The following is a 15128-nucleotide window of genomic DNA, read 5'->3' on the forward strand; positions in this document are numbered from 1 at the left end:
TCTCATGCACAACAAGAGTACATTTTACCTATTGTTCTTGTTTGCTATCTTCCTGTCCCTCTAGTTGATTTTTCCAGTCTTGGTGCCTACTGCCAAATCTTCTTGTTTTCGTACCATATGTTTATCAACCAGCAATCTGGCTAGAATTTGAAATGAAATCCATTTTTATTCCTCATAAACATATTTACAAAATAAAGTCATTCACCATTACAAAAATTGATCGACTGCAAAGTCACAGTAAAAGTTTGTGCCGGAAAGCAGTGAACTCATGACTATAAAGAGGTAGAAGTATACATCTTACAGATCTGTAGGTGCTGCTGCGAATCGAGCAATATTTTTATCTCAAAGATAACCATTACAAACTGAGCTATCACGTTCAGGGTCTGTAACTTGGTCATCTACCATTTTGTCATCTCCATCCCGAAGTTGAGTTGGCGGTTCCTCTTCATTACCTGCTTCCTCTACATCCTTATTGCTAAGAAAGCTTGGTTGGTTGGTTGAAGAGAGTAGCCTAGCCCACATCCTGTCGGTGATCACAACCTTTTTCTGCTTCTCTGTGATCCTCTGCAATGTTGACAAACTTAAGAGTATTAGCACTGGAAAAAAAGAAGAAGAAAGATTTTTGATCATCTTCATTGTTCAAGCTTGAAAAGTGCATTTAATTTCGTAAGGGAGATGCAGGGATTGTATATGGTCATAGATATATTTGACGTTATAAAAGTAATAAAGTAATGTTGCAGCACAAGTAGCCTTTTCTTGCTATTAAGGACATTGGTGAATCTAGCCAAAAGTGCAGGAAAAGGCTGGGGATGGTAGTATGCATAGTTTTAAGGCCTTCAAAATGAATGTATCACATATTCACATCATGCAGATTAAATATTGGTGTCTTCTTCTAGTAGAGGAAATCAAGGCACTTAAATAATGCCAAAGAAAAATAAACATTAATCACAAATTAAGAATGGCAATATGTCCAACTCTTTTGGTGCAAGTGCATTTTTTTTTTCTTCTTTTATCGGAGAAATGAAGCTTGATGATGAGAAGGTTCAACTTACATGGAAGGGGATATAAGCATGTCTTCCATTAACTGGGCCAACAGTGAAACCAGTGTATCCTGCCATGGCCCCATGGATTGCACTATGTGCCAATAATGTGCAGTAGACATTATCAGATGCATTACTTGGAACTGCACGTATCATGTATGTAGGATCTGCAACAACGAACATACTAATGTTAAGATATCATTACCTAAATGGTGTTAACACTTAGCAGAGCAGGAAAAATAAGATCAACTTCATCCCACAGACCTATATATTTTAAATTCATGCCCATCTTTTTTCCTGCAAAATGGTCCTGCATGATATAGAAAGTTACTGGTTAATTTCAAAGACTATGGCATGTCCAGTCTAATACATGATAATATACCATGACAATTGACAAGAAGTATCATCATCTCATTCAAGAAAAGAAATAATAAATGATCAGATATTTTGACATGGTCACAGAAGAGAAAATAGCTTTAGACTATTAAATAGAAGAGGAAAACTATCTATTATCCATAGTTTGGGCAATTGCAACAGTATTGGCCTTAGGCATCTAGCAATACCAATATTTCGATCAAGAATCCTACCTTTATATTTTGAGACAACCAAAGTCCAACATCAGAGAGAAGCTTATTTCCGGAAGCATCTTTATGATCCATGGACCGCATACTTTCAGCAATAAGTGCCTGTCCTGCACCCTCTGCAACGACAATAACCATATGGCCATTCTCTTTGAGACGCTTCTCTATGAACTCAAAAAGTCCACCTTTCCCTTCTAGATAGAATGGCGATTCTGGAACCAAGCAGCAATCCTGATAAAATGAAATAGAGGTCATCAGTTCCTTATGAGAAAATTGTTCACTCTTTTCTTGTTAGTGACATGAAAATATGTTAGGAAATTAGATAACTATGAACAGTGGATTGAAATCGTTGAAGACATTTAACTTACCACATCTCGACTCGCAAGAGTAGCATACATTGCAATAAAGCCTGCATAAACAAAAAGTCATTATTGTTAGATTTGTTTAAGCTACATCCTGAGCAAATAGTACTTTCAGATTTTCCAAGTCATGCTATACTTAAACAAGTGCTTATAGATTTCCTTGACTGAGAAACTATTCAAGAAATACATTCAAACTGTTGGCAGAAGTTGGAACTGTTAGCACATTGAAGGATCAAAACCATGATAAGTGTATACAACTAGATCCTTGAATCTTCCATCATAATCAAAAGGTTAATAATCCTAAAAGGTGATGAGCTAAACAGAAACTATAACGCATTTGTTTCAAAGAACAATAATAAGTGAGAATAAGCTTTTACGACTAAATGAACTAGAAAACATAGTCACATCAGGATGGTACAACTGGGTAGATAAATTACCGCTGTAGCGACCCATTAACTTCACGACGCCTATGCCATTCTCAATACTTTCAGCCTCCACATGTGCCGCGTTTATTGCTCGTTGGGCCTCCTCTACAGCAGTATCAAAACCGAATGACTTGTCGATAACCTGAATCAACATGGCATTATGATATTAAACACCAATTTTGACATTCTGTGGCATTAACCACCAAATAATCTGAATGTGAAAATGTACTAGAGAATTAAACTACCGCAATGTCATTGTCTATAGTCTTTGGAATGCCAGAGATGACAACCTTGAGGCCCCGTCTTTGGATTTCCTGTAAATCATGTTCACTGGTATCAAAACAACAATTTCTATGATACCTTTCAGCATTCTGGGACTATCAACTACTGTTTCCCAAACAGAACAGGAAGAAATGGTATTTGAAATCAAGATGGTAATGCATCCGTTTTCACTATATGGGTAATATGAGATTATGGAAGAGATAAATATATCCACATCAACTTAGTCTCGCCTTCACATAGTGCACTATTTTGCTTACCTCAAATATCACAGAAGCCCCTTTTTGAGTACCATCTCCACCAATAATATATACCTGGAAAAGGAGCAAACTTAAGTCAAACTAGGAGTTTCCGATTCCAGACATCTAAATTATGTTACTGTTGACGGATAGTAAACTTAATTAAAATGCCATAATATTTGAAAACTAAACTATCAAAAGAATGCCTTTTGACCTGATTAATTCCACGATCTTGAATACTGTCAACAATTTTTGTAGTGTCATGGCCCCCTCGTGATGTTCCAAGGATAGTTCCCCCCCTTTTGTGAATGTCATTGACACTCTTGGGAGTCAAGGGAATTGTGTTGCGAGCATAGAAGCCTTTGTATCCACCCTATGAATAGAGGAAACAAAATCCAACTTAGATAATTAGACAACAATAGTTTCATGTTTTAGGTGCTAAATGCAGTCCTTGACTTCAATAATTTATTTAAGGCCATCCTAGTACATGAAGTTCCTGCCAACGGGCGGTTGGATGTGAAAGATGTAGTACAAGAAGTTCCTGGAAATTGACGGTTTGGGAGTGCGAGATGTCTTACCAACATATTAAGATTGAGAGATTGTTTCCTCAGTCTTAGACTCTTCTGTAAGTTGTGACACTTGTTATTTATTTATAAAGATTCAAGTCAATCAACAATTTCCAGTTTCTTCAAGTAAGGAAATCATAAGGCATGCTATTTCTTTACCATTCTTTTTATCAATTCCTTAGATACTTCTTCATGTTGAGGTTCAACAGATAATGCAAATAATAATACACTGAACAATTGAATAAACATCAAGCTTTAAACAATTCCAACTTTACAATCTTAAAGTTTCATTTATCCTCAAACAAGCATATAGGCAAGGTGAAAACATATTTGAATGAAATCGAGGATAAATCAACTTTACACTAACATTAGTATTAATGGGTAATCCTTTCTGAATTGTCCGATTCCATCTATAATTAGTGCAAAGTTATGCATATAAGTTAAGAATGAAACATGGAACTGTAATCTACTGTAAGCTTTGTTCAGCAATTGATATAATACTTGTTTTAGAGGGAATAACATGATATGAACCAACAGAAAAGACATTTTGTGGTTGATAGGAACAATATCAGGATTTCTCCCACTTTAAACTACATATAATATAAGTTCATTAACAGAGCAACAATAATAAAAAATCCGACATAAGCATTGAAGTATGTACAGAGCAAATAATGAAAAATTGATGACTCTCACCTCTATGCCGAGGATTTTGGTGACACCATACATATCGGACAAGCCACAGACAATCTCCCTTATCACAGTGTTAAGACCAGGGCAAAGGCCTCCGCATGTTACGATGCATGCACGCACGTCATCTGACTCAAAATAAACCTAAGAAGGACACAAAAGAGCTCAACAAATTTAGCAAAGAAATTTCAGTCTTTCAGGATAACTGGATAAGCATCAAGACCTACCCTTTGACGAGGGCCTGCACGCCGAAAATGTGTCCCTCTGGGGCTGTTCTTATGAACCACAATCTGTGAAACAGATATATACATAGATGTCAACAACCAAAACGAATAATTTTCAACATTTTATATGTACCACAGGCAATAAAACTCTAAAACCTACGCCAACTACGAGCTCAAACATTGATGCTCAATGACCATTGAGAAGAAAACCTTAAAATGCTAAAAGAAAAGATACTGAATTGTGCACCTTCTGAGCAACAGTATCGTCCAAGTTAACAAAGTACTGCCTGTGAAAACAAAGCACACAAATCTTAATAATTCAATGGAGAGACATTTTGGCATCCAATGAAACGGAGACAAACAAAAATGATAGTAGACTTGGAGAAAATTATATACAAACACAATTAATTAAAGAATCTTACTTGACAACTGAATACGCTGGATTATCTTGCAGTGGATTTGGGTAGGTCTGCAGATCAACAAAACATAAACGAATATAATTGCCCGAATTAATCGCTATGAAATGAAGTTGAATCTAAGGGAATGATTAATTAAATTAAAAACTAGGAGAAAATTAATCTCCAGTCCCAATCTTGACCCATAATTTCAGCTTTCGAAAGAGTGGGGTCCAAGTTTACAGGTCCAGAATTTGTCAACTACTCACTTTCCAATCACCCAAGGGGTAACTGCGTGCATAACTCTTAATATAATCGAAGCAACTATGAATTTGGGCTGCAATTTTTTTTCTTGTCTGGATGAAAAAAAAAAATGCAAATTCGCCATAAATTAAAGGACGATGTCAGAACTTATAACATCAAGGCAATATTAATTCCAAATAATTAAAAGATGTAACAGAAATAAGTTTGAAAGATTAAATAATTATACCAATAATGATGAAATTTAAACAAAAAAGAAAAATAACAGAGCAAAATTAATCGAGATAAATAACCAAAAAAAAAATAATCGATTTCCAAAACATAGAATTTAGTACCAAAACACAAAAATAAAAATAAATTAAAAGAACAACTCACAGGGAGATCAGGGATGTAATCCGTGAGATGGGGGACATCCTCAAGAACATAACCGGCATCTCCGCGGACAATCTTGCACCTTACTATCCCATCACTCCCCGCCTTCCTTGCCGCTTGTAGCTTCAAGTCGCCGTTGCTCGCCGAAGCCTTCACCGACGAGGACGAGAGCGCGCTCCTGTGATTGAGGAGATGGTTCGAGCTTGAATCCACGAGGAGATTCTGCGGCACTGAAGGATTCGGCAAAGACTCCATTGGAGAAGGGAGAAAAGATTACAACTTTGGGGTCTCGTGGAAGTATAGAAGAAGGAGAAGGAAGAGGTTTCTTTTAGGGGGAGTTATTGGGACGCCAAATTTATAGGGGATTCGAGATCGTTAGGTTTTGACGAAACCGGTGGCGTCTTTCTCTTTCTCTTTTCGTTTTTTAGTTGGCGTCCGCTTGATTGCGACGGAGAAGAAGAAGAAGAAGAAGAAGAAGAAGAAGAGTAGGAAATGGCGGGGAGGAAAAGAAAACAAAGGAGATTCTCAAACACCCTTCAGAATGAGCAGAATTACGAAGACACCACTGAATTACGAAGATTCCTCGGTTTTTAGATTGATGTATTTAATTTGGATGCGGGTCAAATTATAACTAATTCAACAATATTGACTTTGATTTAAGGGTAAATTTACAGAGTTGCCATTATATTTTTAAGATTTATCACTTATTGATTATAAAGTACGAACCAAATACAAAGATTTTCTACACTCTAATCATGTGCGAACATTTATATTAATTGTTATTTGTTTGGAACTATATTTCATTGTTGTCTAATTTATTTTTATCCAAATTATAATTATATAAATTTTTTTAATAAAATAATATACGTCTATCAATTTTCTACTATGGAGTCCACTTAGCAATTGGCACGATATACTTGAAATGGAAATCAATAGTGGAATCACACATATAGCTAAGCGGTTATGATTCCTCTAAATTTTAGACAATTATACTATTTTTGTCATTTAGCTCCTCTCTTTTTGTAAAATTAGTATAAATACAAAATTCTCATCTCCTCCTAACATTTAGGTCTAGCTTCTTTGTGGCTTGAAATGGCCTTCTATTGGCATTATATAGGTTCACCCATACCCATACTTCGAATAATTCAGAATATAATTATAATTATAAATGTTATTCTAAGTTAAGCTCGGCTTATTTATTACGCAAGGATTTAGATCCAAAGCGGATCTACTTTCTAGTACCTTCGAGGTCCGTTGGCATCACTGTGGGCAAAAGGGCAAACCCGTAGTTATAAATATTGGACGAGGTCATTTTAGTAGCTCAAATGACATGTCAATAAAAATGCCTTTATAGTTGGGAACATACGGATTCAACGTGAACCTTTTTCTAATTTCATAGTTTCTAGAGGGGGAATAATGACTTTTTTCTTTCCAAGACTTGGTGGCCACAAATTCTTATTGCTCAAAGTAAACGTGGGCCCACTGGGACCCACCTCTTACATAATCCAAGTAATTTATTTTTTTCCCAAGGTTTTTTTTTTGTGTGTGTTTAATTAATACTTAAATTACTTTAAAATGGAGGTCTCTTAAAATCCGAATGTTTAATATATAACTAGATAATTTTACTTAGACTCCTAGAAGTATTGTATGTTTTCATATTAGTATAATTAAGTTTGGGTTGTAAACAAGTCAATTCATCCAACGTATTTATAACACGATAACTCATTTATAATATGATAACATACTTACAGACTGGCTAACCTATTTATAATATAAAAAATTTATTTTTAACTTGAAAAAAAAATTATCTAAAATTTAAATAACTTCTATAAATTTAAATAACACCCGATAACTTATTTATGACTTGCGTAATCCGACTAATAAATGGGTAATATTCGTATTTGTATCGGATTGCCACCCCCAATATAGACCCTCTTGTTATCGTATATAATTTTAATTTAAGGAATTGAAAAAGAAAAAAGAAAAATAATGGGTAGTGGACCCATGAATCTTGGCCGTCCATGACCTAAGACCTAACTATTTATAATTTGTTTAGAGGTCCAGGTGGGAATATTAAAGCACTCTCGCACAACGGTGCCATTTGACGTCAGGGAAGGCATGCATGCGCATGCTTTATAGAGATCAATATTATTATTTTTTTAGCATAAAACAAGCAATTTAAATTTCAATTCTTCTTACGACATTGTGATCTTTAAAATAACATATGAACCAATTGAATACTAATAAATATATATTTATTGGTTCGTCCTTTACAAATTCGTATTAGAATCCAGACATATAAAAAAAAAATTCTATTAGAATCCAAACTAAGATTAGATTGTAGTAATTTATTGGCCCTTAAGAATTGACCCACAACTTTGAAAATTCTCAATTCCGTAGGATGACATGAATGACAGACTTCCCCTTCTACCTCTCCCTTCAGTTATTCCCCCATTTTCCAGACATCCTTCTACTAGTCAAGGTTGAGCAGAGCATCTAGATGGCAGCTTTTTTTTAGTCTTCCGAGTTATCCCGTAGTTCCCCCATTAGAAGAATCTTGGAGAGGTTTGATTTTTCCTCAGTTGGAAGGTTTTCAATTCGATCCTGTACAGATGTTGCAGAGGAATTTAGTGTAGGCCGTTCTAGAAATTTAGAGTTAATTAGTGGCCACCAAATCGACCTCCAGCAGCTCGACTGCTCGCTTGGTACCTCCAAACTATGGGTGGGTGAAACTGAACACAGATGGAACATACGCGGATGGTGTCTCTTCCCTTATAGTTTTGTAACTTGCTTTGCTACCAGAGAGAATCCCATTTAGCTGAATACAACTCATATTCTCAGTAAATTTTAAAAGAAGAAGTAGTGATTCATTCCAGGTGGAGAATATTAGAAGACCCTAACGAAGCTACCTCTTCTCTTTCTCCCATTCTTCCTCTCCTTCTCTCCCCCCTTTCTCTCTACTAACCCTTATTTAATTTGCCCATGCCTTGCTCAGCCTTATGCTTTTACTAGAGCTATTCGACGTGGTATGGTGCGAGACAAGGAGGGGCCCAGTCACTTGCCTCCCCCCACCCCAAGTCTTACTGAGGTAGCCAATAGATGCTCCTCCCTCTTTTCCGTTTCTGCTATTTGGGCATTTGTTTTTATTTTTTTTAATTTTCATTTCCACTGTAGGCCGGGGATTCTTACTTCTCCAAACCTTTTTAAGAATTCACAAGAATATTTATCTTTGAGTGTCGAATTATGATTGAATCGTAGTATAACTTTAATTTTTTTGCTCGTGTGAATTTATTAGGGTCGCATTTTCTTATTGTATTTTGTTTTGTGCCCTGAGACTTAATATTTTTTTTTTTTTTGTATAAGTATTGTCTACCATATTTAAGTCTAGAATTTGTGTCAAAAGAGTGCCTTATTCCACCATCCAATTTGTGTATAAGATCGTCGTCAATAATGTAATGAAACTTTGCACCTAAAAAGTTTCTCTTGAACAAACAAAGAAAAGAAACCGTATACAGAAGAATTGACTTTTTATTCAACCCGCAGGCTATAAACAAGTTAATAATATAAAAAATAGATACTCTTAATAATTTTAATGACATCATTTTGGGTGGACGATTTTTGACAAGAGCTAAATACTAGAGACTTTTTATTCTAATACTCTTTTCTATTTTGCTCTCTCCTCTTCATGGCTAACACATTTTAAAACAAGCATATAGAGATTATTTTTAAGGTAGCGTACAATCATAAAATAAATCAATATACGTACTTATTCCGATTCCAGGTTGCATGAGTTATTAATAACACCAATGTATATATATATACACAAATTATTGTCAAATGACATGGTGAAGTAGCTGACTTTGGAACCTAGAAACAAAATTTGTAAAGTTCTCTGTGTCTCTCCTGCACTAATAGTTATTAATTTCTTTTTCTATTTTGCTTCTGCAAGCTATCCATTGTTAAAACTTAAAATATTATCTTCGTCTAGTCATCTAACACCGTTGCTATATAAATTAAACTACAAAGGCTATTCAAAGACGTCATCGCTATTATTAATTTAGATTCTTAAGATAATGGAAGAATTATTCTATGTATTTATTGGTGTTTGTTGATAATCGACGCCGTTATGATGTTGAAAATATTAAAATTATGATGAGCTCAACTCTCGTTAATGTTAGATAGGTAAATGTTCTCACCAACTATAATTTCTCTTATATTTTCATTGCATGCACCTTTGGAATCTTAGAAAATAATACTTTTATTTTTGGGGGAATATATTTGTATGTTTGAAATATACTTTTATTTTTTTTGGGAATTATGAGTTTGATTTTCCCTCTCTATGTATTATGATTGATATTTGATAGATTTTTCATGTGAAAAAATTAGCCTAGTTATCAAAATTTTATAACGTTCGAGCTCAGAATTAGTTAAAAAATAATAATAAGATTTTAGTTCTAAGTATAATATTTTAAAGAACGCAGCGACAATTATACTATTTAAAAAAAAATATTCAGCAACAATTATGTTTAAGAAAGAAAAGAAACCTTGAATAAATTTCTTTGTGTCTAGGTCTTAGTGTCTTCTTTGTCCTTACAACACTAGAAAAACAATTATTAACCTCAAGCCAAGAGATCGCAGTTAGAACTCGACATCCATTTGTTGCCACTTGCTGCTTGTGGTCGACAATGACCGAACCTATGTAAACCATCCATTTGGCTTTCCTCAGTTCAACGTCGCTGCGAGTTGCAGCATGGAATATCTTTCCAATTGTTGTCCACAAGATGTTTGTCGGAATGCCGGAACAATGGAGAAGCTATTAATACGCCACCATGACCTCCTTTACATCAGTGCTGGTTGTGCAAATACCTCTTTGAGTTGTCTTGGTAGTGATAGGAAGTTTAATCCTTCATGGAACTATATATATATATATATATATATATATATATATATATTTGGTCTGATTATAACCACCTAAATCTAGTCTTATTGTGAAAAACCTCCTGTTTGGCTTATTTGCAAATCTGGCTCCTTTTTCTGGCTTTTGCAGATATGACAGAAAAAGGAGAAGTTGATTTCCAAATACATCAAAATGCGGTGGTTTTTATTGTAATAAATTAAATTGTAGGTGGTGATTTGTACAAAATTCTATATATAAAAAAGAACTATGTGAACTAGCTCAGGATAGTAGACACACATCATATAGGATTAAGTTTTTAAGGTTACTTTGGTTTCCTTTTAAGATTCTATTTGAATAGTTGATATTAGTTCATAGTAATACTTGTTAACACTTGTAGATCCCTATTTTCCAGAAGTTTTTGATAAAGAACACATAAATTTATTCTCTGAACAAGTAAGTTTCTTCAATCAGACATCCAGCACTTGTGTGTTTATTCTTCTCCAAGGTTTTCTTTTATTGCTTCCTTGAGATCTCTGCAGTAGAGATAAGACAATCTGTCATCAAGCTTTGACATCATCTGTTGAGCTGTGAATCCAAGATAGTTGTTTTGATGTCTAGCAGCACAGATATCGATGATGTTCTTCGCCATTTTGTCCTCCAGATGGTATGGCTGGTTCAGGAATTCATCCAGAGGCATCCACTGCAACAAAATAACATCAATTTCATAATCTAGAAGTGTGAGTAAGTGAATAAATGAGAAGATTTGAAGTAGTACCATTGCTGCTTGGATTTCTGACTCATCCATTGAGATGTTAAATGACAGTGGCTTGAGCATACATATGAAGAGCAAATCAGACTTCTCAAATGTGACTTGATGTGCATGCCTATGAATGTCAACAGGAGAGAAGAATGAAGTGAAGCCCATATATTTGTACTTAGAGTTGTTAATATGGAGAAAAATGTAAAAGAATCTGTGAATTATATGACATGCTAAATTCTTCTTTATATTGCATTATCCAGATTGCAAACTGATAAATGTCATCCTAGGTTATAGATACTATCAAAGTTATAGGTCAAAATATGCGCGGTGTTTGCTGAATTTATTTCCACATTACCTGAAAGCTACCACTTCTAAGAAAGAGGTTTCTATCTGCAAAATGTAAGGCAAAAAAGAAAAGAAATATCACTGTAAGTTTAGCATAAGTTTGAAGGATACAAAATAATTCTGCTCGAATGACAGAGAACTATTTCTCATTACCCCAGTTTCTTCTTTCACTTCTCTTATTGCTGCGGAAAATATATCTTCAGACTGGAAAGCATCAACAAAGTGACACTAATTATTGGTCATTTGAGTTACAAGGAAAATAAGAATCAGTGAGAAGATAGACTAAACAGCATCAAGTTACTCTTATCTATAGGGTATTAAAAAGCCTCAGTTGGGTAGAATAGTGACATAGAAGAGAAGCCTAATTATTAACAAAATTAACTAAGATTTGGTTATCGAAATTTTTCGTAGACAAGTCTGATCAATTTTAGTTTCATAGAATGCTAGGAGGAATCTTTGATTCATTGCCTGCGATCATTGTTGAGAAATATTAACACACACACACACACACACACACACACACACACACATATATATACATATATATAGAGAGAGAGAGAGAGAGAGAGAGCATTGACAAGGAATTAATACCTTATCAATATGACCGGTTGGCAATTTCCATATGCCTGAACACCTTAAAGGGCATTTCTTTTCCTTCACAACAAGGACCTAAACAACAAAATGATATAGTAAATAGAAAGGTATCAAGCAACCGAAATGAAAAAAGCACATAAAAAGGATGTTCTAGACAAAAATTCTCTCTCAAAATTTAAATGCACTTTTTGTCGTCAATCATTTGCATATGAAACTGCAAACCTCTCTACTATCATTGATGACAAATCCTCCTACTCCCACTTGATGTGTTGCAGTAGAAGGCAGCATGCAAGGTTCATCAGGAATCCAGTATGTCAACATAACATATCCTGGTTCTGCATGGTGATAACTGAACCCTGCCTGAGACAGGATGAAAACAAGTGTCATATTCTTGTTCTGTAATCAATAATTTTAATTAGATTTTTTCTGATCAAAGGGTTTTGCAAAATGGAGTCTGTTTTCGATAGAGTGTTTCTATTCTCTTCGAGAGTAACAAGGTTGACAGCTTGCCTTCAAAGCAATTGGAACAAGGTCAGCTTGATCCTCTAGTATCTTCAGCCAAATTCCTTTCTTTCCCTGATGTAAAAAGTGAGAAAAAATATCTTTAATTTGCTCGTCACTTATACTTGATATATATAAGTACGCTTGATAAAACCTTTAGCCTCCAATATGAAAGTGAAGATTGAAGCATGGCTGCAAATGCATTAGAAGTGTCTGGCAAGCAGTCAGGATTGATAATAGCTCCATCATATTCATCTTCGAAGGCATCTAATATTTCAGTGGTAGTAGTAAGCGGTGCATTTGGGGAGACAACATTAATTCTCCTCATATTCTTGTGGAAAACAATTGGCTTCCTTGTGATAATTTTAGTCTCCAAGCATGGTAATCTGAATGTCGGAGCTGCAAGATTTCTCATAACGGAGAAAGTTCAGAGGGAATCAGTATGTGGACAATTGAACAATAGCCAATAGCATATTATGGATTCAATGTAAGCAATTACATGATGAGAAAGAACTGAAGTAGGATAATTGTACTGCTAAGTGCTAAGTCATGGGTTAATCCATATGCAACATGTGCTTGTAATTTCATAATCACATGGTAAACATTCAAGTATGAAAGTCAAATTCCCTGTTTCCATGTTGATTGATGTCGGCTAAGGAAAGGAAAAGAAAGAAAGAAAGAAAGAAAGAAAGAAAGAAAGAAAGAAGAAAAAAGAGAGACTATAGTAGTGGTTCATATAACAGCTAGTATAGACATTGACAGGGTATTACAGAAACTTGAAAACAAAAAGGTACTAAGAAAATCAAAATAAGTGTATAGTTAAGTTAAATACTTGATTGGTAAAGAACAATGACAGGGTAGCAGAAGAACTAACAGATAAATTTAACTCCCTCTCACCTTCTGTTTTCGTACTGAAACCAATGCCACTTATCCTTGGGATTGTTCGTTGGGAGAGTTTACAGTAGTACTTCAAATATGAAGAAGGCAAGTCAATCAAAGCCATTGTATTTGTTACAAAATGTACAGAAATTCTGAGCAGTAGGCACTGCATGGGTGCTTCATATCATATATATATTTAGCTCCTGAGAAAGATGAATATGGTTGCGCAAATGGAGAAAGTGTAGCATATGCCTCCATTCATCACAAGTAGAACCTGAAAGTGGCCTTTGTTTAGAGGACCTTTGAGGTGGAAAGATAAAATATAGACAGAGTACAACCAATCGATAACTACAGTTGTGCATCTGTCAAATTCTGATAGTAATACACAATAAGATCATACAAGCTATTGATCCATGATCACATTCTCTACTATAAAATTGAGAATGTTCCATATTGGAGGATATTCTTTTATTCCAAAGAATTTGTCAACATTCCATCAAGTTACATTCTTGAAAAATATTCCTGTTTGGGATCTATGCAACTGCATGCCTTTTCCTCAACTTCCATGATTGATATTTGCCCAATTACTTGACAAATTTTAGCTGCATATTGTTACACAAATAACTGGTTGTTGGATTGACATGAGCTGCAAGACTTCTACTTTCCCCTCTGCAAAAGCTTAGTTGTCCGTATCAGAAAAGACTTGTTAGTAATATTCCATGCAGTGCAATATGAAGTACATGTAAGCATGCAGTGCAATATAAAGTACATGTAAGACGACCAACTTCACCATTAATGTCTTGATATTCGGATTCCACTAACCTCACTGCTCTGAAAAGCATTCCTCTGAAATGCACTACTGGCCATCAGCTTAGCAGTGTGGATGAGTATGTCTGTTGAGATTTACAGTTAAAAGGGACCTAGATTCCGTTCCTGTTACATTGACTGCCATGACAAAATTACACAGCAAATACAAGAGATGTGAAATGTTTCTTTCAGAATATTAACTGCGAGATAACTTTCATTTCCAATCAAACTTTGGTATGATTTATTCTCGTTGGGAGTATTTCTGGGAAGAGCATAGTTATGGAGACACCACAAGAAGGAATGAAAAAGGCTATAGTTAATCAAGTAATTAGGGAAAATTGTACTCCTATATGAAATCACCTTTAGTTACTAGACAGGAGTAAAGTTTGCTAACAAACAAGACCCATCATCCACCAATTGAAAGCATATTCTGTATCCTTGTTATCTTTAAAAAGTTACAAAGCATTTCATTCCATCAATGATACAAATCCATTTGGATCTTATCCTGATAAATTAGGGGAAATCTTTTCTCAAAAAATGATAAGAATAATAATAAATAAATAACGGGAAACGTTCTTCCTTCCAAAGCTAAGCCCAAAAGAATCATTAAAAGAAAAGCCAAAAGGAATCCAATCGCCTGGCCTCATGTCCTTCTATGTGGTGGAAAGGAGACCACAAGAGCAGCATATTCCACACCGTAGCTGATCAAATGAAAGTTATAACGAGAACAGCAAGACATTCCTCACTGTGATTCCCTACAGTGCAACCAAGTTTTGATAATTCTAACTATGGTACAGCTTCTTTGATAAATGCCATAAAGCTCCTTACAATTTTATCCACAGCCTGTGGATCTGTCGGCGCCTAAAGAATAGGCAGGCTTGGCCAGCAGAGGTTGGGGTGGGAAGCCTCATGAA

At 35.0% G+C, this 15128-nt stretch overlaps 2 protein-coding genes and 1 long non-coding RNA gene across 3 annotated transcripts; 1 reads left to right on the forward strand and 2 right to left on the reverse strand.

The window, feature by feature from the left end:
• Nucleotides 1-146: 146 nt before the first annotated feature.
• Nucleotides 147-5881, reverse strand: LOC140782717 (ATP-dependent 6-phosphofructokinase 3-like). Its single transcript, XM_073129445.1, has 14 exons — nucleotides 5435-5881; nucleotides 4826-4872; nucleotides 4651-4690; nucleotides 4407-4469; nucleotides 4186-4323; nucleotides 3141-3299; nucleotides 2948-3001; nucleotides 2654-2722; nucleotides 2421-2550; nucleotides 1990-2030; nucleotides 1628-1852; nucleotides 1305-1350; nucleotides 1053-1207; nucleotides 147-564 (listed from the first exon to the last, which is right to left on the reverse strand). The coding sequence occupies exons 1-14, from the start codon at nucleotides 5684-5686 to the stop codon at nucleotides 343-345; spliced, it is 1641 nt and encodes a 546-aa protein (XP_072985546.1). The 5' UTR covers nucleotides 5687-5881; the 3' UTR covers nucleotides 147-342.
• Nucleotides 5882-10636: 4755 nt separating this feature from the next.
• Nucleotides 10637-13643, reverse strand: LOC140782797 (nudix hydrolase 8-like). The gene is made up of 9 exons (XM_073129573.1): nucleotides 13426-13643; nucleotides 12683-12927; nucleotides 12538-12603; nucleotides 12250-12387; nucleotides 12025-12102; nucleotides 11587-11637; nucleotides 11444-11478; nucleotides 11104-11212; nucleotides 10637-11028 (listed from the first exon to the last, which is right to left on the reverse strand). Exons 1-9 carry the CDS (start codon nucleotides 13577-13579, stop codon nucleotides 10819-10821), a joined length of 1086 nt encoding a protein of 361 aa, XP_072985674.1. The 5' UTR covers nucleotides 13580-13643; the 3' UTR covers nucleotides 10637-10818.
• Nucleotides 10930-11331, forward strand: LOC140782798 (uncharacterized). The gene is made up of 2 exons (XR_012107955.1): nucleotides 10930-11069; nucleotides 11152-11331. It is a non-coding gene; the product is annotated as an uncharacterized lncRNA (long non-coding RNA).
• Nucleotides 13644-15128: the final 1485 nt, after the last annotated feature.

Source organism: Typha latifolia, chromosome 2 (assembly GCF_019914945.1).
Source record: "Typha latifolia isolate L0001 chromosome 2, TyphaL0001v2, whole genome shotgun sequence".
Taxonomy (NCBI): domain Eukaryota; kingdom Viridiplantae; phylum Streptophyta; class Magnoliopsida; order Poales; family Typhaceae; genus Typha; species Typha latifolia.